This window comes from Cornus florida, unplaced genomic scaffold (assembly GCF_030987335.1).
Source record: "Cornus florida cultivar Cherokee Brave unplaced genomic scaffold, ASM3098733v1 CherokeeBrave_3.0.0_Hap2_Chr06, whole genome shotgun sequence".
Taxonomy (NCBI): Eukaryota; Viridiplantae; Streptophyta; class Magnoliopsida; order Cornales; family Cornaceae; genus Cornus; species Cornus florida.
In genome coordinates this window covers 88,766,415-88,788,242 of record NW_026775576.1, presented here as the reverse complement: position 1 = coordinate 88,788,242, position 21,828 = coordinate 88,766,415, and the positions used below count along the sequence as shown (strand labels likewise).

The 21,828-nt window shown below is 34.4% G+C and overlaps 3 protein-coding genes across 10 annotated transcripts; all 3 read left to right on the top strand.

Moving 5' to 3' along the window:
• The first annotated feature begins 303 nt into the window (after positions 1-303).
• LOC132312694 (uncharacterized) lies at positions 304-10,233 on the top strand. Of its 5 annotated transcripts, XM_059811158.1 has the most exons (17): positions 304-439; positions 756-984; positions 2,103-2,224; positions 2,330-2,418; positions 2,509-2,538; positions 2,809-2,902; positions 3,605-3,647; positions 3,740-3,840; positions 4,840-4,904; positions 5,063-5,559; positions 5,670-5,757; positions 5,852-5,953; positions 7,166-7,734; positions 8,566-8,701; positions 8,783-8,851; positions 8,973-9,101; positions 9,717-10,233. In XM_059811158.1, exons 2-17 carry the CDS (start codon positions 773-775, stop codon positions 9,828-9,830), a joined length of 2,460 nt encoding a protein of 819 aa, XP_059667141.1. In that variant the 5' UTR covers positions 304-439; positions 756-772; the 3' UTR covers positions 9,831-10,233. The 5 variants fall into 5 exon arrangements, with proteins under 5 accessions (XP_059667141.1, XP_059667143.1, XP_059667144.1 ...); XM_059811160.1 differs by lacking the exon at positions 9,717-10,233 and having other exon boundaries at positions 8,802-8,851; XM_059811162.1 differs by lacking the exons at positions 304-439; positions 756-984 and adding an exon at positions 1,020-1,531.
• Positions 10,234-11,127: 894 nt separating this feature from the next.
• On the top strand, positions 11,128-11,947 carry LOC132312693 (protein VTE6, chloroplastic-like). The gene is made up of 2 exons (XM_059811157.1): positions 11,128-11,496; positions 11,802-11,947. The coding sequence occupies exons 1-2, from the start codon at positions 11,247-11,249 to the stop codon at positions 11,855-11,857; spliced, it is 306 nt and encodes a 101-aa protein (XP_059667140.1). The 5' UTR covers positions 11,128-11,246; the 3' UTR covers positions 11,858-11,947.
• A 117-nt stretch (positions 11,948-12,064) lies between these two features.
• On the top strand, positions 12,065-21,703 carry LOC132312692 (F-box protein At5g52880). Of its 4 annotated transcripts, none has more exons than XR_009483312.1 (8): positions 12,065-13,505; positions 15,018-15,172; positions 15,787-15,874; positions 16,512-16,708; positions 16,943-17,088; positions 18,943-19,052; positions 19,203-19,335; positions 21,274-21,703. XR_009483312.1 is itself a non-coding variant. In XM_059811155.1 (7 exons), the coding sequence occupies exons 1-7, from the start codon at positions 13,321-13,323 to the stop codon at positions 19,207-19,209; spliced, it is 888 nt and encodes a 295-aa protein (XP_059667138.1). In that variant the 5' UTR covers positions 12,065-13,320; the 3' UTR covers positions 19,210-21,220. The 4 variants fall into 4 exon arrangements, 1 of the variants encoding a protein (XP_059667138.1); XR_009483314.1 differs by having other exon boundaries at positions 18,943-19,075; XR_009483313.1 differs by having other exon boundaries at positions 13,000-13,505; positions 18,943-19,066.
• The last annotated feature ends 125 nt before the right edge of the window (positions 21,704-21,828 follow it).

Genomic DNA, 21,828 nt, shown 5'->3' with positions numbered 1-21,828 from the left:
TATTTTTTAGTGGTTCAATAATCAAAATTATTATCCAAATATATTTTTGTAATAAATTACAATTTTCATAAATCTATTTTATTTTAATTAAAAAGAGTCTCTATTAAATTTAGCCACCAAATCATCTAATAATTTCTCCCATCATATTTAATTACTTGCCAGTGTATTAAAAAAATTTTAATAAAATAAAATAGTAGGAGTATGTAAATAGACGCAGAATTGGCAGTGACCGTTTAGTCAAAAGGTCAACAGTATATATATCTCTCTCCTTTGTCTATAATTCTATTTATAGAGCGAGAGAGAGGCCATTTCTTCCCTGTCAAAAAAAAGGAATCCCCCAACGTCTCATTCGGTTATACGCATTTCTCGTGTCTGTAATTCAAACAAACAATCTCTAACCACCTGTCTCTCTCAATATCCATCCTCTTCCCTTCTCTTTGTACGGATCATTTCAGTGCTTCTCTCAAATCGCATTCATATTTATATTTTTACTACAAACACACACACACACACACAAAACACACACACATATGATCATACATATCGTTTACATGTTGAAATCGGTGCTTCTTGATCATAGTGTTGATTAGTATATATATAATAAGTGTATGATCTAAATATATTGAAGTGGGAAGTAGATCTTCGTAGATTGTGATGATTGGTTTTTGGAGATTGTATTAGGAGAAAAAATGAAATGTGGATTGAAAAAATAGTAGAGATTTTCACTAAGATTGGGCGTTTTGGTTGTGTTTTAGGTTAAGGATAGGAAGAGATGGAACAGAAGCACTTTTTGTTGTCCGCATTGAGCGTAGGGGTTGGTGTGGGGCTTGGATTGGCCTCTGGACAGACTGTAAGCAAATGGACCGGCTACAATTCTTCGGCCGAAGGCATTACGGCCGAGCAGATAGAGCAGGAGCTTCTGCGACTACTCGTCGACGGCAAAGAAAGCAAGGCCACCTTTGAAGAGTTTCCTTATTACCTCAGGTATAGGGAGGGTTTGTTTGTTCGTTTGTTTGTTTTTTTTTTTTTTTTTTTTTTTTTTTTGGGAATTGTTATTAAATATTTCTTAAATTTAAATAAATCTGACATGTTGATAATTCCATGTTGTTAATAAGGACCTAAAGATTTTTTATTTTATTTTTATTAATGTTTTACTTGCAATTATGAGTATATACAATCGTATTTATTATTTTGTTTTGATACATAATTGGACCACCATATCTGGTGTGAGGATATCATTCTGCACATGCTTCTCTCGCCTATGGATTTGCGTGTTTGTCTAACTACTTTAATTTTTTATGAGCCAAGTTGTACTATTTTTATAACCTTATCATCTTTATATATATATATATATATATATATATTCATTTTTATAGATTTTTTTTAGTAACACTTGAACTGGTTAGTTATACCAATTTATTATCAATGAATTCGAGAAAAAGTATTTGTCATTCACGAGTTTTGTACAAATTATTACTCCGTATTTAATAGCTGGATCCAGAATTTTATGAGACCTGCAGATTCTGGTCTGGTATCAAGTTCTTCTCTCAGACAAATCTAACTCAAGGGTTTATTGGTCTTTGATTTTGTGATTATATTTTTATTTAGTTATAATTTATGTCAATCATGCTCTAAGGTTTGAAATTTGACAACACGGACTTTGTTCCATAGATTTCTATTTGCTTCTAAAAATTACATTTGTCACCTCTACCAATACACGAAGCATCATCAAAAATAGTTTTTTACTCTATTCTCTCTTTTCCAAACTTTGTGAATTTTTTTTTTTATAATTTCTTTATTTAAGAAATGCAATGTATAATTCGAACATTACATTTTGAGAGGAAAAAAAAAAAGAAAAAAGAATCAAACAGTATATACATTGATATATTTGAACAAATAAACATTGAGATTTAATGGTATATTGTGAGTCTTGCGTATCAATTGTATGAAGTAACTATTGGAATTATCATGTCTTCTTGGTCTACTTATGTACAGTACGTTACAAGTCTCTATTCTTCAATGCTTTGAGATTGAGGCAATTTCTTTCTCTGGTGCTATATGATAACCATTCTGTGTCAATGTTATGTTGATGGCAATGACAGTGAGCGGACACGGGTGTTATTGACAAGCGCTGCATATTTCCATTTAAAACACCTTGATGTTTCCAAGCACACACGGAATCTTTCGCCTGCTAGTAGGTTTATATTGCTCTCAGGGCCTGCTGGTATGCTACCTCGCCTTGCATGGAAATAATTATTAGTATGTTTTTGACACACTCTTTGTGGCCTAAACTTGCTTTCATTTTTTTTTTTTTTTTTTTTTTTTCAAGAACTTTACCAGCAAATGCTTGCGAAGGCTCTTGCACATCACTTTGAAGCGAAGTTGCTAGTATTTGATGTAACCGACTTTTGTCTAAAGGTGACTGATTAAATATAATGTCAGTTGTCCTTATGTTCATAGCTTGTCATATTGTCACGCTAAATTTTAGTTGTGCTTGATTTTCCTCAGATGCAGAGCAAGTATGGCAGTCCCAAAAATGTAAGTTTGTTTATTTATTTATTTGTTTTGTTTTGTTTTGTTTTTAAAATATGATATTGTTTTTTCCACGAGCACTTGCAATATCAGTTGCAGAGTGGAAGGTTAATGGATGTTTCCAAATTAAAGGTGTGGCTGCTGTGTACAGTCAATATCATTTATTTCTGCACTTCAAAAACCGTTTTCCACATTATAATTTTATTCTTTGTGAGATATAAATATACCATTAAACTTTCAGTGGACTATTTCCTGATTAGTTGTTTCATTATGCAGTCTTTCAAGAGATCTATCTCAGAGGTGACATTAGAGCGAATGTCCAGTTTGCTTGGTTCCTTCTCAATCCTTCCCTCAAGAGAGGATACCCGAGGTACAAGAGGAAGTACAGATTATTTGTTTTATACTTAAACATTAAGGTTCATGAGAGTCATGTTTATGATCTTGTAGTGGCTAATTGCATATTAGAATCTTTATGACTTGGTTTTGAGCTAAACATCGTTCTGATGCTTATATTATTGTGATTATAATTTTAAAATGCCATGTTCAGTAATCGGTGCAGGAATGATTAATTATGGTTTAGAAATGGCAATTTAGTTGGCACTTGGCAGTGCTCAACTATTTGATTTGTGGTAATTGAGTCTCCCATTCCTTTACATTGATTTTATATGGATCTCCAAATGCAAATTGAGAACCACATACTCTTCTCCATTTGGGAAACTGAAAAATGCCACTTTAGTTCAAGTTGATGCATCATTGGAAACCCTGCAATTGTCCCATATTTTTGCTAGCAACAGAGTAAATCAGATTGAAAATATGGAAAATAGTAATAAATAAATCAATAGAAGCTGTTATGTGCTATAATATTTCAGAATATGTTACTTGAAGAAGCTTCTATGTGCTTCATTTTATTTTATTTTATTTTTATAATTGTTTTTTTTTGCTAATCAAGCTGTTATGTACTTCTCACAAACTTTAAGTTGTGTATTTTATTTTCCTTTCTGCCTTGTTCTTTTTTCTTTTGATGACATTTTCCTCTTCAAATTTGTTTAATGTGGCTTCAATTATCTTACAGGCACATTTTGCAGGCAAAGCAGCAGTGTGGATATTAAATCAAGGTACAGTAGAGTAGTTGTTGCAGTTGGATCACATGACACAGGTTTAGCTATTCAGATTATTCTTAATATATAACATTATCTGTACTTTGTAGGGTTATGGAAGGTTCTAATGATCCTCCAAAGCTTCGCAGAAATGCCTCTTCTTCCAGTGATATGAGTAGCATCAGCTCTCAGTGCTCCTCCTCAAATCTAGGTTGTAATTTAGAATTTTTGTTTTGATATACTTTATGAAAAACGTGAAGAAACACTTGGCTGTGCATTTTATAATTTTTTAAACATTGATAACTTTCAATATGTTTGCAATTTATTTATTTATTTTCAAATCACATCCTTGAAGCACTACCTCAGCATTCAATTGATTATGATTAGATAAAAATAATCTGCTAATATACAAAAGTTTTTCTTCTGTGCATAATTGTTTATCTTCAAGCGACTTGTCAGTGAAAAAATGTTCAAGTATGTTTGAGACCTGCCTAAATTTGGTTTCTTCTAGAGAATGCCAGGTCGGAGGAGTAGAAAAGCCATTACTGTCCTCTCTACCCCTGCCTTCTGGGACACACATCAATGGGGTTGGACTCTTGGATATTATATTTACTGGATTCTATCTAGGATAATATCATGTGAAACTTTCTAAGCTAACTAAGCCTGATTAATATCTAATGTTACAGTTATATCTAGTGCCCTTTATGAAGTGTGTATTATCAATGACTTTAAATCCAAACGCATGGTCAAGGCACAATTTGCCACAAGTACCCTTTGGGATTTTTGTTGTTTTCTTCAACTTATTCATTTTTCATCTGAAGTTTTTCTTTCTTGTTATATTCTTTTTAACATTTTGGACAGATGGTTAACTAATAATTTAACTTACTCCAACCTCTGGCCTTGGGATTCAGCTCTTCCAACTCAATATGAGTAAAATTTTCCATAACTTTGAGATTTGCACAAGTCACACCTCTGGATTCCCTTTGACTAGTGAGTCCAAGATTTGCGTAATTCATTATTCAAATTCTTCTGTTCAATTTTATGAGAATTCATTTGATTTTTGATTTTCTTGTTTTTTGAAAATTTCATCTACTACAAGACTTGATACACTGTTGCATGCGGATAGGTCTTGAGCAGTTATTGTTAAATGGAGGGTAATTTATTTAGATTTTGTTCTTACTGATTGTTGGTACTTGTTTTTGGTTTTTAGCTCCCCTCAAGCGCATGAGCAGTTGGTGTTTTGATGAGAAACTTTTCTTACAGTCACTTTACAAGGTATTATGACCATGAATGGGTTGGTTGCTTTAAAACGTATAAAACTATTACTTATGCATAGCCATGTTTATATGATTTCTTCACTCGATTAGGTTCATTATGCAGCATTAGCTATCTGGGGATGTACTGACTGGCATGGTTTGTTATTTCACTTGCAGGTTTTGGTTTCAGTCTCTGAAAGCAGTTCCATCATTCTTTACCTCAGGGATGTTGATAGGCTTTTTCTCCAATCGCAAAGGCTATACAAATTGTTTGATAGGATGTTGAAGAAAGTATCAGGATCTGTTTTGGTACTTGGTTCCCGGATGTTGGACACTTGCGATGATTGTGCAGAAATGGACGAGAGACTTGCTGTTTTATTTCCTTACAATATTGAGATCAGACCACCTGAAGATGAGACTCGTCTTAGAAGCTGGAAAACCCAACTAGAAGAGGACATGAAGAAGATCCAGTTTCAGGATAATAAAAACCACATAGCTGAGGTACTTGCAGCAAATGATCTTGAATGTGATGATTTAGGTACGATCTGTCATGGTGACGCGATGGTTCTTAGTAACTACATAGAAGAGATTGTGGTATCAGCAATATCGTATCATTTGATGAACAACAAGGATCCAGAATACCGAAATGGAAAGCTTATTATATCATCTGAGAGGTAGATGCCAAAATTTCCTTTCTGTGGTATTGCTGCATCCTTTCTCTTCCAATATTTTTTTTTTTTGGTTTGAAAAAGTTCCATGTAATTACTTTCTATCCCTGGAACAGTTTATCCCATGGATTGGGTATCTTCCAGGAGGGAATAAGTGGTGGGAAAGGTACTCTTAAACTGGGGATGAATGCTGAATCTTCCAAGGTATGTTTTACATCTAAAACATTATACTTATTAACAATCTTAGAGTAGAGGATATGTTGTCATTATTGATATGGTTTTCATTTATCAATCATAGGACTCTGAAGGGGAAGGGATTACTGGGTCAAAGAGTGAGGCGGAGAAATCAGGTCCTTTAGCAAAGAAGGATGGTGACAATCCATCTTCATCAAGAGCTGCGGTGAGTCCTACTTCGGTTATTGCTAATTGGAAAGAGAGATAAGGATGAGGTGAAAAAATGAAACCATTGAGAGCTATCTCATTGGACATGCTGACAGTTCCAAGCATGAATCTTGATACTTATTTTGAATATTTTATGTCACAGAATTTCAATTTAATGCAATCAAAATTCATGCTGTCACAAATCTCACTATTTTCTTTAAGTTTAATAATACAGTAAATATACTCTTTTCTCAATGATAAGATATTCTTGCAAAATGATCTCATTATTGATTTATCTGTTATATAAAGTACTTAAATTTACTTTACCAAAAAATATATATGTGGTAAGTAAATTTCCTGACAATATGTGTTCGTGTTCGGATTTTCTCAATGATAAGATATTCTTGCAAAATGATCTCATTATTGATTTATCTGTTATATAAAGTACTTAAATTTACTTTACCAAAAAATATATATATGGTAAGTAAATTTCCTGACAATATGTGTTCGTGTTCGAATTTTTTAGTAATAGAGAATCTGGTATTTGAGAAATATGAAATATATTTGTTGATGGAATAACTTACAAGTAAATTACCATTGTTCCTTTACATACTTTATATTCTAGAACATATATTGTCAGGATTTTTATGTATTCTATATACCAAATAAATAGAGGACATTGCTTGGTGTAATGGAAAAAGCTCTGGCAGACAAGCATGTCACATTATTGACTCTTAAGATCACCCAATTTGTCCAAAAATAATGTCGATGGTGAAGTTTATCTCCAAGTCTTCTCCTAGAACCTATATCAGTGGATCAAACAATGGATAATGACCAAAAAATATATGTCTAATATGCACATACAAGATCATCTAAGAAATCAGCATCATTTTGCAAGTACATTATTTCTGGTTAAGAAAAATATTACATTTACTTAGGTTCATTGTTTAGTACAGTGGTTAAAGCTCAGCTGCAAGTGTGAAAATGCGGGTTCTAATATGTAGACAGCCATTTTGTGCAAATAATTCCAAATGTTAAGTCTGCAGTCAGTCCGCTCTTCATAATACCGTTGATTGAGGGGGACCACACTGGGTTAGGGCCTTTAACTTCATTACCATGGTTCTAAAATTCCTGAGTTTCATTAGTCATATCGGGAATCTACTTTTGGTATGGATTACTTCAGTTCTTTCATTCCCTTTTTATTAGTTTTGAACCTTATGTTTTCCAACAGGAAGTTCCTCCTGACAATGAATTTGAGAAACGCATAAGGCCAGAGGTGATTCCTGCGAATGAGATTGGAGTTACATTTTCAGATATTGGTGCCTTGGACGAGATTAAAGAATCACTTCAGGAGCTTGTAATGCTCCCTCTTCGAAGACCGGACCTCTTCAATGGTGGGCTTCTTAAGCCTTGCAGGGGTATATTGCTTTTTGGGCCTCCCGGTACTGGTAAAACGATGATGGCAAAGGCCATTGCTAATGAAGCTGGAGCAAGCTTCATCAATGTCTCAATGTCGACCATTACTTCAAAATGGTTTGGGGAAGATGAAAAGAATGTCCGTGCTCTGTTCACACTTGCAGCGAAGGTTTCTCCTACTATTATTTTTGTGGATGAGGTTGATAGTATGCTTGGGCAGCGGACAAGAGCTGGGGAGCATGAAGCTATGCGGAAGATTAAGAATGAGTTCATGACACATTGGGATGGGCTGTTGACAAAGCCGGGTGAGCGCATCCTTGTTCTTGCTGCGACCAACAGGCCATTTGACCTTGATGAAGCAATTATCAGGCGGTTTGAGCGCAGGTATATTTGCATATTTTTCACAATCAGCTTTATCCTTGTACTTCTGTGCTTCTTTAACTATTAAAATTGATATCTTCAGCAATAGCAGGAAACCTTAAATATTTATTTCTAACTTTGGTGTTCTGTCTGCGTCCTTTATCTGCTTCCACGTTTGCCTCAAGCTTTTAGTTTGCATGTCAAGTAAGCGCACATATTTATTTTCATCATCCATCCAAATTTTATGAATAACACTCTTCTTTACGTTTACTGAATAAAGGTATTTAAAAAAAATCTGATTACTGATGTGGTTTTTTTTACTTTTTTTGTTGAAGAGAATGCGTCGGTTCATCTTGATACTTTCAGCTTATAAAAGTTCCATGTAGTAAGTTATTAAAGAACAAAATGAAATAGTCAACTTCAAATCTAATAGTTAGTTTCAAACCATTTATTTGTCTGTTCTTATTTGCAGCTGTCATGAAATTGTAAAATCACTTATAGACACGTTGCATAGAAATATTTCCACCACATTATTTTAAACAGTGGCAATTGCTTAATGCAATGGTAAAATCTTGGTTGGCAAGCACGTTAATGTGGGTTTGATTCCTAGAGTTGTCACTTTGTGCAAAACAATGTCAAAAAGTTTGTCTATACCAGTCTAAGCTAGCCTCCCAACAAATCTGCACAGGCAGGACGAACACTGGATAGTGAATTTTCCTTAGTCTCCTAAACCAACAATCACTAGTTACCATGGTTCTGAATTTGTTAGAATCTTCTTGTAAGAAATAAGCAGACAAAATATACCATTGCAGAAATAGATCATTGATATTCAGCTTTGTGTTTTGTGGTGAACAGAATTATGGTTGGTTTACCACCTGCGGACAGTAGGGAAATGATATTGAGAACTCTTTTAGCAAAAGAAAAAGTAGGTGATCTAGATTTCAAGGAGCTTGCAACCATGACTGAAGGTTATAGTGGAAGCGATCTTAAGGTTTGTATTTCTATAAATGGAAAATTTTAATTGAATTTCCAGAACTGGCAATGGTTCTGGGCACTAACTATTTAAAAGCAGAATTTATGTGTGACAGCAGCTTATCGGCCTGTGAGGGAGCTAATACAACAAGAGAGACTGAAGGATATGGTACATGTTCTAATTATAAAAATTTCCCATTTAACATAAGTTTTCACTCAACTTGTTTTTGACCGTGTTTCTTGATGATATGTATTCTGAGTTTCTCTTTTCGAATAACTTCTCTGTACAGGAAAGAAAGCGGAAGGCTGAAGCAAAGAGCTCAGAAGATGGTTCGGATGAAAAAGAAGGTGGTAAAGAGGAGAGAGTAATTACTCTGAGGCCCTTAAACATGGAAGACATGAAGGAGGCAAAGAATCAGGTAAACTAATCTGATTCTTGTTTTGTAATGCTTGGGCAGTTCTTAGTCAAGGATAAATTCTCTATTCAGCGAATGTAGCTAACTATAACTACTATCAGTTTACCATCCAGTTCTGTTCAAAATTATCTTCAATGTTCCAGCCCTTTCTAGGAGCCTGCTTGTACAGTTGTACTCTTACTAACTTGGAACATGTGTGGGATTTTGTGAGAAGTATCATTTGATTTGAGTTATCTAAGCTGGCTCCGGTTACTCATATCCGATACAAACACTGCTCTTTGTTGTCAACCACCTTACTGGGAATGAACCTGTCATCTGATAATAGTCTGGACCTTATGACATGCCAAGATTTAGTTCTGGATTTCGAATTCTAAAATTCTGTGGTTGGTCTTTCATTTTTTACCCCCTAATATTTTCTTGAATGAAAAAGTTGTCATTCCCTTTCTCCTGTTGTCAAAATGTAACAGTAAAGGATATACATTCTGGATCCAAGTTGATTACTTGTGAAGTATGGCATAAGTTTTATTTCCTGTATGCACACAGAATTACAATTCTACGTAGATATTTATATTTAGTTTTTTTCTGTTAAATGCTGAAAAAGTATTTTATGAACTGCAGGTTGCTGCCAGTTTCGCCTCTGAGGGATCCGTAATGAGTGAACTGAAGCAGTGGAATGACTTGTATGGAGAAGGTGGTTCGAGGAAGAAAGAGCAGTTATCTTACTTTCTTTAGATTGCACGATATAGGCACTTTATACCCTAATGAACACCATTCCATGTGAAAGGCGGTGAAGGTTTGTAAATGGAAAGCCAAAATGCTTCACTCGAAACCCTATTATTCCAGGACACAAGGGTGACACACTGCAACAAAAGCTAGAGCTCCAAGTGCTTGGATCAAAAGAAATTCTGAAAAGCTTGATTTGGCCTGTAAAATATTTCTCAGATGATGATTCGTTTGGCATTTGTGTATCATGCTTGAGAGAGAGAGAGTTGTCGGTATTTATTAGGCCATTTGTGTTGATAATGTCATGTGAGTGGTGTTTGGAAATGCACATTGGTTTCAGAAACAGGGAAGAACTTGTATAGTAGTAATATATTGTACATTGGTCTTGTTTAAGGGTGATGATTCATGTTTATTTACTCTTTATCTAGTTTGCTTATATAAATTTGGAGATTATTAGTGTGTTTTATGAGACTGAAAAAACACATTTATGTTTCTCCTTTTGAATAAAGTTGCTTCAGCTGTTTAATCATGTCTACCGTGCGAAATAATTGTATGATATATTTGGGTATCCAAGGTTATTCCACGCCTTCTTATCCCGGGAAGAGCCAACCAAGATCTTCTATTTTGTCCGATTGCATGTTTGGATATAGTAAAATATTTTATATTTATTGGTGTTTGGTTATTGTAAATTATTTATAAAAAAAAAAAAAATAGTCTATCAATTTTCAAAAACTTATTTTACAAGCTACACTTAATGGATTTGAACTCAACTTCCACCTTTATCAAATACAAAAAAATAATAAAATGTATTTTACTTGAAAGAAAATATATTAAATTGAAATAAACATAGTAAAAACTAATATTGAAAGCGTGCGACAAATAAATAGAATGTTTACTTACAAATGAAAAAAAAAAAAACCAAGACATAAAATCTATAATAGAAGTGTGAAACAAACAAAAAAAACATGTTTATTTATACATGTAAAAATAGACGTAAATGCTATGAATCGGTACAGTAAACTAAAAGTGATAAAATAAATGCATGTTCATCAACGCTTTTACTTTTTTATTTTTATTTTCTCCAAAAATAAAATCATGAACTCATGTTCAATTGTTTTTTGCTATTTTCAATATTTTGAAAGCAAAAACATAGAAAGTAAATTCAATAAATTATAATTTTATTTGGGTAATGCTTGGATCTGTCTTAGGAGGATAAGTTTTGTTCTGCAATTTCACGTGGTCCTATCAAAATTTAACACCTGTCATAATATGAAATAACATTAAAAAATTGAGCAATTTGGATCAACCCGAGTACCCGATAGAATCCAATTAGAGACCCATTTTTTCTCTCTCTTTCTCTCTTCTTGGCTTCCCCTTTCAGAAACCCTAAATCTCAATCCAACTCCAACTTTCAGAACTCCAAAAATGGTGGTCAAAGCTCAAGCCACCTTTGCTCTAGGGTTCGTTCAGAGAGCAATAGATTTGGCCCAATCTTCGCCTCCCTCTTGGCAATCCGCTCTCCTCTGCAATCTCGCGATCTTCGTTGTGGGTTCTCCGCTTCTCGTATCTGGGTTGTCTCTCTCCGGCATTGGGATCGCTTTCTTGCTTGGCACTCTCACATGGCGCGCTTTTGGGCTCTCTGGGTTTCTTCTCGTCGCCACCTATTTTTGTCATTGTAAGTCATAGAATCTGATTATTTTCTTCTGTTTGCTATACATTTGTTTTGAAGTTGTTTATGGGTTTTAACTGAGAATTTCCATTAGCGATCTAGGCACTCTTTCATTATAGTGCAGGGCTCAAGTCCCTAATGGGATGCAAGATTCCAAGTGACTGTGTTGTTAATTATCAAAAAGAAAAAGGAAATTAAGTTTTTTTTCGGAAATTTGTGGATTTAAAATACATATGCGAACTGTTAACAAAAATGATTAAATTTCTGATCAGTGAATGGGGTCAATGATTTTGGATATGATTATCTATTAGGGAACGGCGGCGACAAATGTGAAAATGGCTCAAAAGGAGGCTTAAGGGATTGCTGACAAAAATAAAGGAAGAAGAGGACCAGGAAGCCAAGAAGAGAGAAAGAGAGACAAAAAATGGTTCTCTAATTGGATTCTATCCGGTATCAGGTTGATTGCTCATTTTTTTTATATTTTTTATTGTTATATTAGATTAAGACAGGTGTCAAATTTTGATAAGGTCACGTCAGATTGCATATAAATTTTGTCGATCCAAGCATTATCAATTTTATTGTTGTTTTCGTGGTAATCTTTCTCTCTCTAAAAAGGGTATCTGGGTTTGTTTACCCTTTTTCACCTCCGTCTAGAATGGGTTAAAGTCAAATGGATCAGCTTCTTTGGCACTTTCTTGAATTCAACGTTCCTATAACTTGGGCCAGTCCTCTGAGGTACTTGCACATTCATCGCGATTCTTTGGCATGCACAGAGTAGAAAAGGTAGACTCTGTAAACAGACGTTGTTGTAGACAATGTAATGATCATCAATTTTTGGTCGTCCATCACCTTCTGCTGGTTGAATAATCCCTTGTCCTAAAGTTGTGGCCTCTCTTCTTCTCCGGCAACGACGACGCCGGAATCAAGATGTAGTTTATGTGGTTGAAAAGAGAGAAATAGATGAGTTTGATAGAGGAAATCGTCAGTCCAAATCCTACATCATTCCAGCGATTCGATGAAATTGAGGCATAGTTGTCTGAAATTGGAAGAAATCGGGGTGATGAGATGATGGGTCAACTGTAGAAGGAGGAAGAGGTTTCAGTCTTCAATGGATGATCGGCGGCGTTTGGTAGCAGTTTGTGGTGGCAGAGAAAAGAAGAGAGATGAGCTGGTGTACCCTCCGGTCGCCGGTCACTAATCGCCCGATTCCAAACTTGCAGTGGTTGTGGTATGGGTCTTGGTGATAGGAGAGGATGATGGGTTAGAGGAAGAAAGAGGGGGTATAGACTGTAGAGTAATTTTGGTAGGATAAGTATCACTAAAGTGAAGATTGTGACTTTCGTTTTTCTTTATTAAAAGAGATAGAAAAAGTTAAATTACTTTATTGAAACTGATTTTTACTTTTGTTTATTTTAGAAATTAACAGTGGAAAATAAGAATTATTCCTGTAAGAAGCAAATTCAATGACACGAAAATATACAACGTATTAATAATCTAAATGGTGTATTATGCTCATTGTGAAATGTTGAATACAAAAAAAAAAAAAAAAATCCCTGTTTGATAATAAGATAATTACGATTTTTGTTATTTATTTAGTTAATTTTTAAAAAGAAAACTTGAATCGTCTGACTTGAGGGACACCGATACGAAGGACCCGCGTCGGTCTTCTTGATGAAAGAACCACCGCTTCTCTGATGTTCGCGCCTGCATCTCCCATCTCCCTCCCTTAAATACATGCTTCGCTGCAAAGAGATCCCATAAATTCTCACTCTATCTACACATATATATTCCTCTGTTTGGCCCTAATTCCCTTGATCTCTCTGTCCCAAAATGGCAGAGCCATTAGAGAGGTACCAAGAGCTAGGGTTTGGAGAGTCCCTACAACAGACGTTTCGTTACCCCATAGCCTGCAAAGAACTCAGCTTTATTCTCAGGCAAATTTACTCTAAACTCCCCAAAAATCTTCAGTCTCTCATCTTCCAAGACACCCTCACCGCCTTTCGTCTTCTTCCCCAGTAAGTCTTCATCTCCAATTTCTTATATAATTATTTACTATCATCCAAGCTATATAAATTTTTATCTTTTGCTTTATATATATATATGTATGTATGTATGTATGTATGTGTGTGTGTATGTTTTTTTTTTTGGTATGAATTTGATGCTAATTTGGTTAATTGCTATGATTTCTAATAGCATATTGTTAATGGTTGTACAAAATTGTTAGGAATTTCAGAAATAGATCTTTTCAAGTTGTGAAACTGTGGTTTTCTTTCCCTGTTAAATCCTGATAGAGTTATGTATTTTGGTCCTATTGTTAATATTAATGTATTTTAATGAAGTCTTGAGGAATTTATCTATTTGTTTAGCTTCGACTTGGGTACTCTGCATAAAAACATAGTGTTATGGTATCCACCTACTGACAAAAGATTTCGAATTTTCGAGTGACAGGAGGTAGGTAAACCCTCTATACCTGTTTTCTACTAATAAATGCTAACAGAGATGTGGAGATCGCTTAATATACGTCTTTCCTTTCCCAATTGACTCCAATGTATATTCCCAATTTCTCATTTATATATATATTAAAAGGAGTATATTCTCAATCTCATTAATTGAGGCCAGTAAATGCATTTGTAGACGATGATGATGATCCACAAAGTTAAATATAAAAGGTGAAATGGCATGTAATAGAAAAAGTTGAAGAGAGAGAATTCATGTGGTTGACCCCATTCACATGGGATTAAGGCAAGGAGTATGATGATCAGTAAATGCTGATGGGGAACGGGGTGTGATTTGCACACATGAGCTGCACAACGTTACTTTTGGAAGAGGAAAAGAGAAATAGAATTAGGAATTTTTGTAATTTAGGGCTACATTGTTAGGTTCCTTGTTATTTTGGTAATGTTCTATTTTAGGTTTATTTTAGTATTTCAATATATTAGGGCTTGCTTAATGTTTTTCCTGATTATAAAGGGTTGTTTTTTTTGTTTTTTGTTTTTTTCTTCCCTCATAAGTATATATAAAGGCTTTTTTGTAAACAATTTAGTTTTGAAAATGTTGAATGTTATTGTTGAGTTTGCGAACTCTCTTTGTGTCTCTTCTTCCTCGTTCTTGCTGTCCTTAATCCCTCAGTCCTTCTGACCTACCTCCTTCAATCTATTTTCTCACCTCCTTCGTCTGTATTCTCACCTCCTTCGTCTCGCCTCATCTCATCTTCTCATCCCTATCCCCTTCTTTCTTTCTGGTTCGTATCTAAAGTTCTAAACCCTACTTGTCCCGTGTCAAATGCATTTGTGGAAAATTAAATTTTTGAAATTGGATAATGCTTTGGAATCAACCACTTCAATCTCTAGGGTTATAGTGAATTACTAAAAATATGTTGCTTGTTGTCCTACAAGTTATTTTTTATTTTTTATTTTTCATCAATTTATTGAGTCATCTTTCTTATTACATATGGATAAAGTAACCTTACTGGATTAATGGCTGATTTTTTTTATTTGGTAAGTAATTAATGGTTGATTTAACAATAGAATGCAGACACAAACTGCCATTTCAGCGGCCAATCTCCTCCTTCAGAGTGCAGAGGCTGCATTGCCTAAGCAAAAGAGGGCTTTGGCAGTCACAGAGTTCAAGCATGCAAAGGTTGCTCAAAAGAGACGCTGTAAAGCCCAACAGAAAGAAGAAGGTGGTTCTATGTTTGAAAACACTGTTTAAATAAATGCTAGACTCAGCTCTTTTAACTGCAGTTCTCCTACGAGTTTGATCCTTGACTGATGGAGCACTTGATGTATGGACTACGGCCTTAAAAGTTAACACCTGAAAGTTGGATATGTCAGTTCCTTTGTTCTTTGGGTTAATCATCCAAGAATCTTGGTCAAACCCAATGATATGGACTTGGATTACAAAGCTTGTTTTCTTATTTTCAAATTTGTTAGAACAAATAATATGTCCAGCTATGATACCCTGCTTCTAATTGTGAATCCTACAATATCTATCTGGATTATGCACATATGCATAAGAAGCTGTCTGTAATTTATATATGTGGCAGCATGTTCTGAACTGAAATAGAAAATAGATGAGGAATATATATATTATGTTATTGGCTCTCAGATTGGTCCAGCATATTCATTTCTTGTTGGACACAATTTGTTATTTACCAGGCCGTGGAGCGAAATAGTTTTACATCATGAGTTGTAATAAATCATTCTTCCTATTATAGGCAGATAAAGCTAATAGTAGATTATATTTAGTTATACTTTGGCCATTGCAATTATCAATAAATATTTTGCATATTCTCAGGTTTGATCCAACTTCCTCGAGATGTTCTTGTGGACATCTTCAGTTTCTTAGATTTGAGATCTTTAGTATCTGCTGCATCAGTGTGCCGGTAAATTTTCTTCCTCTAATTTTTTTGTTTTGTGACATATAACTTGGATTGTGTCCCCAGCATACATAGTTTATTTCACCTAACCCATATCCGTGTTACATGGACACTTATTTTCCCCTCAACGTAGGCGTGTAACCTAAATTGGATGGTCCGATCCTCTACATGACGATGGAAAAAGGAGAGAAAAGTTAGTTTAATAGCATTCCTACTTCTGAGATAATTGGAAACCCTTTTCTAGGCCACGTGATACATCTCATTTAATTGAAATTTTAATTTTCATCAAAGAACTGTAACATCATACATGACAGTATTATGTAACATATGTTGTATGTATTTAAATACATTTAACATGTCTACGTAATCAAACCAAACTTTGGGAAACATTTCAGATCAAACCTCCATATTCTAAGATTTGGGTTACAGTAAGGTCCCGAACATTTAAACACACACCCTACTGGATACACGTACCAGAGCCCATGTAACAAAGCCCCACCTCCAGAGCATGTGGACATTCAACAAATGATACTGTATGTTCTGGTGTATGTTGCCTATAAGTTCAGAACTGCTTTGCTCTTCCACTATTCTGTATTTCATCCTTTTCTAGATTCAATAACAATCTTGAATGTTTCTTTGGAAGGTTGTGGAAATCGGCAGCAAGTGACAACTTTCTGTGGCATCAGCAATATGTTGTTTTCTTTGGTGCTTCTAATGCTTATTCGAAGGGGTCAGGGCAAAATAGTGGTGTACTAAATAATGGGCATATATCTCTAGAAGAGGGCATTCCTACTACTGCTTGTGTCAACTGGAGAGAAGCTTTTAAAAAGGCATATGAAGGTATGTAATCCTTTTCAGTTTGATAAATTCAGAAACTATCACAGTGTACGATTGTATCACTTATTTGACTATGTGAATAATTGCACCTCATCATATTCAACTCTCTCTCACACCTACCCACTCACACACATCCACACTACAGAGGTAAACATCCATGTTTTCTCCCCAACAACTTTCCTTTGCAAAAATGTTTCTCCTTGTTCTAACAACCTTATCCTTTTCTTTTTTTTTTAGGCAATTTATCGAAGAAATTTATGTCTTATAGGGGATACTGTGGGCACTGCAAAATGATTGTTTGGCTTAGTGGTATGAGATGTTCCAACAAAGACTGCACAGTAAATTCAAAAAATCAGCAAGTTACGCTTGTATCATCTGAGCAGGTAAGTTTTACAACTGTTTTTTTTTTTTTTTGGTCTAGTCTTTCAGTTGCAGGTGCTATTTATTTGAGTTGATTTTTGAGCAGTTGATTACTTGTATCATTTTTTTTTTCCCTAGTTGGTATTCACACACACATGCTTATGTCATTTCAGTTGTTGTAATGCTTTATATGTCATTAACTTTCCTTTTGGTTTTACATCTCACAATTTCTGCAAAACATTCCCCCTTCTACTCCCCAGAACCTAATTTTCCACACGCATAATCAATATAAATAAAAGGGTAAATTACCCTGACCTTCCCTGAGGTTTGATGAAGTCATATCAACCCCACTCCGTTTGGTTTGTACTGGAAATGTGCTTTTTCAATAGTCTTATGTATTGCCATTTCCTTTGCTTCTAAGGATATGTCCTGTGTGCACCTGGAATTCTTGATCCTCTGCCAATACAACACCGATTATGAGAAAGGAAAAAAAAAGAAAAAAAAAAAAATCCCCACTCCGTTAAAGGGCTGTTAGTGCTGTTAATAAAATTTTTTAAATACCAAAAATGCTCTTCAATGAAAGATATTTACTTGTTTATCCTTACTGACCATCATAAATTACAAATTTAACCCTAGATGACAAAAATATTTCAATATTTTTTATTCCATTAAACTTATAAATGGAAATTAAGTGTGTGCATATAAATATGTAATTTGTTTGTTTATTTTATTCCATAAAATATATTTAGTATACATATTACAGTATATATTTAATATACATATTACATTATTTATGTTTATTACGGTATACACACACATATATGTAAATTACATGCACCACTGAGTCACTGACACCACCACCATCCCATCTTCTTACGGTTCCTCTCTCCTCCACCACCACCTCCCTCTGCTACCATCCCTTATCTATCCTCTTTCGGTTCTCTCTCCATCACCACCAATTCATCCCCACCACCCACTCTACCGCCACCTCCTCTTTTCCCTCTCGATTGTGAAGATTGCTTCTTCTTGGAGACCATGTAAGTTATCTAACAGAACATCGACAAGCAGAGTCCTTGAAGGAAATGCAAGAAGTTTTGGGACCCAAAATCTTGTTAATTTCGTCACGATTGCAGAGCTTCTAGTCAAAGCCAGGAGGGAACTCGATGGTCTTGGAGGGATCCTCTCCACTACTCTCACTCTGTAACACCAAAATTTGTGAACCAATTTGGTTGAGTTTGGGACTTTCGCTGTTTGAGGAGGAGAGGTAATGCACGGTTGAGGAAGGGAGGAATTGGAGGGTGGATCAATGGTCTGGTGAGGGATCCAGGGTGGATCAGTGATCTTGAGAGAGGAGTTTGAAGATGAGAGAGGATTCGCGTAGTGATTGTGGTTGTGGGTTACCGTGGAGTGTATATTTATATATATTACCTTCACATGTTTATATATTACTCTAAATTATTTTTAATAATTTTTGCTTACCTCAGCATTGAGGTAATTGAATAAAAATTATTAAAAGTGAGGGTTTTTTTGTTCTTTTGTGATGGATTTTGACGGTCCTAAGGATTGGGGTGTCAGAATGACTTTTTTTAAAAAAGTTTTATTAATGGGTGATAAGTTAAAAACTCAAGGGAGGTCAGAGTGATTTACCCTAAATAAAAAGTAATATCCTTCATTGTATAATTTCCAATATTCTCCAATCTTTAGAGTTATTTAAAGAACCAACTTTGAAGCATCACTTTTGAATGTGTTCTATTTATATTTCTGTCATTTTCTTTTGGTATGGCCAGGGTATTGGGATTTGTTTTTCTTATCTGGTTTCCAGCATGTCATTATATAAACCAAACAAATAATATATGATATGCATTTGTATTTGCCAGATTGTTGGGTATATATTGGATGATACTCTATCAATGGTATCTTCTTCAGATAGTGACAGTGATTCAGATGGAGGGTCTGTTTTTAGGGTGTGGGCCCATCTAAGAATCAAGTAGTCTTCTCTCTGTAAGCAAAGTATTTCTCCTTTTTTTTAATTTTATTTATTATTATTATTATTATTATTATTATTATTATTATTATTATTATTATTTTCTGGTGGAATTGTTCACTTATATAATGTCTACATGATGGTGTCTGCCAGAGCTTAACAGAATTGAGGACAGAGTCCTGGATCTTTAGAAATGAGCTCAGTAACCTAACCTAATTTTTCCTCGTGCTTTTGGTGTTTGTTTGGGTTATCTGTGGCAACAACTATCAAGACTAGAAGACTGGAGGTAATGCCTTTTATTGAACCATTTATTTATTCAACCAGAATGTATATATATGTAAATTAATGTAGTTTCCCCATGGCTTCTTTTGTGTATATGCTGAATCTAGTAATCGAAGGTGAACTGTGTAATTCCTATTTGTCATTTAAAAGAATTCTTCATGTTCTCTAACTTCATCTTTTCCTTTATTGGGTCCTTTAATTTTTCAATCCTCAAGTTACTGAAATTATATGTTCTACATACTGTTTCCAACTGTTGCACGGGGGTGCATCTGATTGTTTAAACACAATATCGCGAGCCTTTGATTGTTGGATCAGTCTTGTGGGGGAGTTTTATCATATGGGCTTGGACTACCCTGTCTCGTGGTATGACTGAAGTTCATACTACTTTTACTGAGTTGCTCACCTGATTAATAGCATACTGGTTCTGGGAAACGATGCTACATTAAAGTCTCTAGCATTGCTTCATTGCTAAGCAGCACTGACTCTTCTACTTATGGTATTTGTCTATGTTGGTAAATTAGTTCGTCTATTCCAGATGAATAAAGAAAGTGCAACTAGTTTGAATGAAATTTTAAACAGTAAGGTGCTTCAGCTCTTAAAACTGAACAAAATAGATGCTTTTTCTAAATAAGTACGTTTGTTAAAACTTTTAAGATACCACTTAAATAATAAGTATCACTTAGAATGGCTCAAAATTTAAAGTTGGAGGAGGTTCACTTATCACTGAACACAGAATACACTCAGTTATGCAAGTTACAGTACTTTTTTCTTATTGACAAATTTGACCCAAAACATTGAGAGATCGTTTGTACACCTCTCCCCCTTTCTTTGTCAACTATCTTGTATCTTTGTGATTTCCTATTACAGTAATAAGGATACCAGTAGCTGAGTATCAAACCCATAATCAACGATTTCTAGGTGAGTGATGAAAGTTACAACTTAGTCATTTTAAGTCTAAATCGAGTTGGTTGATGAGTTTCAATTGAGTTGGGTATTTGTTTTCATTGCTTGATTGTCTTATCTTTTACAAGTTTCAATAAGATCAATTTGCAATTAATTTAGGAATTTTTTGAATGTTTACCGTTAGGAATTTTTTGAATGTTTACCTTCACCAATATGTATGCTCGAGTATGGTCTCATGTATGATCCGGATGTGGGTATTGGTGGTGGGTTTGTGCAAGAACCAAATAAAGAACAATATTCCTTGAACACGGTATATGGTTGGCAGTGTCTAGACTTTACCCTGTAGTTGATTTCATGCTAAGTAGAGTTTAAATTGTTTATTATTGTTTCTTGACAACTAATGAAATTCTTACAATGTCAAAAAGTGGATTAAATCGGTAGGACACATCATCTCTAGTTAACAAACGTTTGAGAAAGATATACAAACATTGAGGTCAATAATTTCTCATTTAATTCAATTCATTTCAAGATAGTAAAATAAAATTAAAATTGCATGTAAAATAAATCGCAAGGTTTCTGTCCAGTTTATGTCAATATAGGGTAATAAGCTAAGATTAGGCTGCTATGCACAAGCACACACTAAAAAAAACTACGTTGAAATCTTGAATTGAACCACTTACCATTCTGTTAAGCTTGCATGTTTTAAATTAATTTTGGGGGTTTATGGTGTTGTGATTCGAGAATAAGTTCTTGCAGGAAGGATTAATAATGTTTGATTTTAGGTTGTATATGGAATTAGGCTAGCATATTAAGTAATAAGTTGCTAAATGCTTTTCTTTCTCTGAAATATCAAATAGTCATTTAATTATATAATGACTTGTGTATATTATTGATGCAAGGATTACTAATGTTTGATTTTAGGTTGTATATGGAATAAGTCTAGCACAGAAGTAATAAATTGCTAAATGCTTTTTTTTTTTTTTTTTTCCTTCAGAAATATCAATAGTCATTTAGTGACTTGTGTATATTATTGATGCAGGTAAATTTTCATTCTGCGATGTTGGGTCTCCACATACACTCAAGATTGGTCGTGTTAGAACGAAGGTATCACCCTATTCATTAAGGAAGAGTTCATTAACCACTTGATGAATAGGATGATACCTTAGTCATTTAATGTGCAAAGAATATTGTAATATCATCCACAATTAGATTCGAAAAAGTTTTTACATATACATTTTTAAACAGTTGATCATGTAGATTTTCAATTTGACAGCCTTTTTCAATAGTGATGAAACTCAAGAATCTTCTGAAATTGGTAGGGAGGAAGACAATTGATCTACCTTTATGATTAAATACCAGATTAAATTGCAAATGAATCGTTTGATTCTTAAATTTGAATTTTTTACTTTCTTGTAAACATATTCGTGAAATTTGTCATTAAATTTATACCTATTCCCATATAAGTTAAATTTGGGTTTTATTTATTTCTTGATCCTTAGGGGACTTGAAATCTCTATTTTCTATTTTAGAAGGAGAGGAAGTACATCTATGTTACAACATTTGGTGTTATATTTAATATTTGTAATTCATCTAT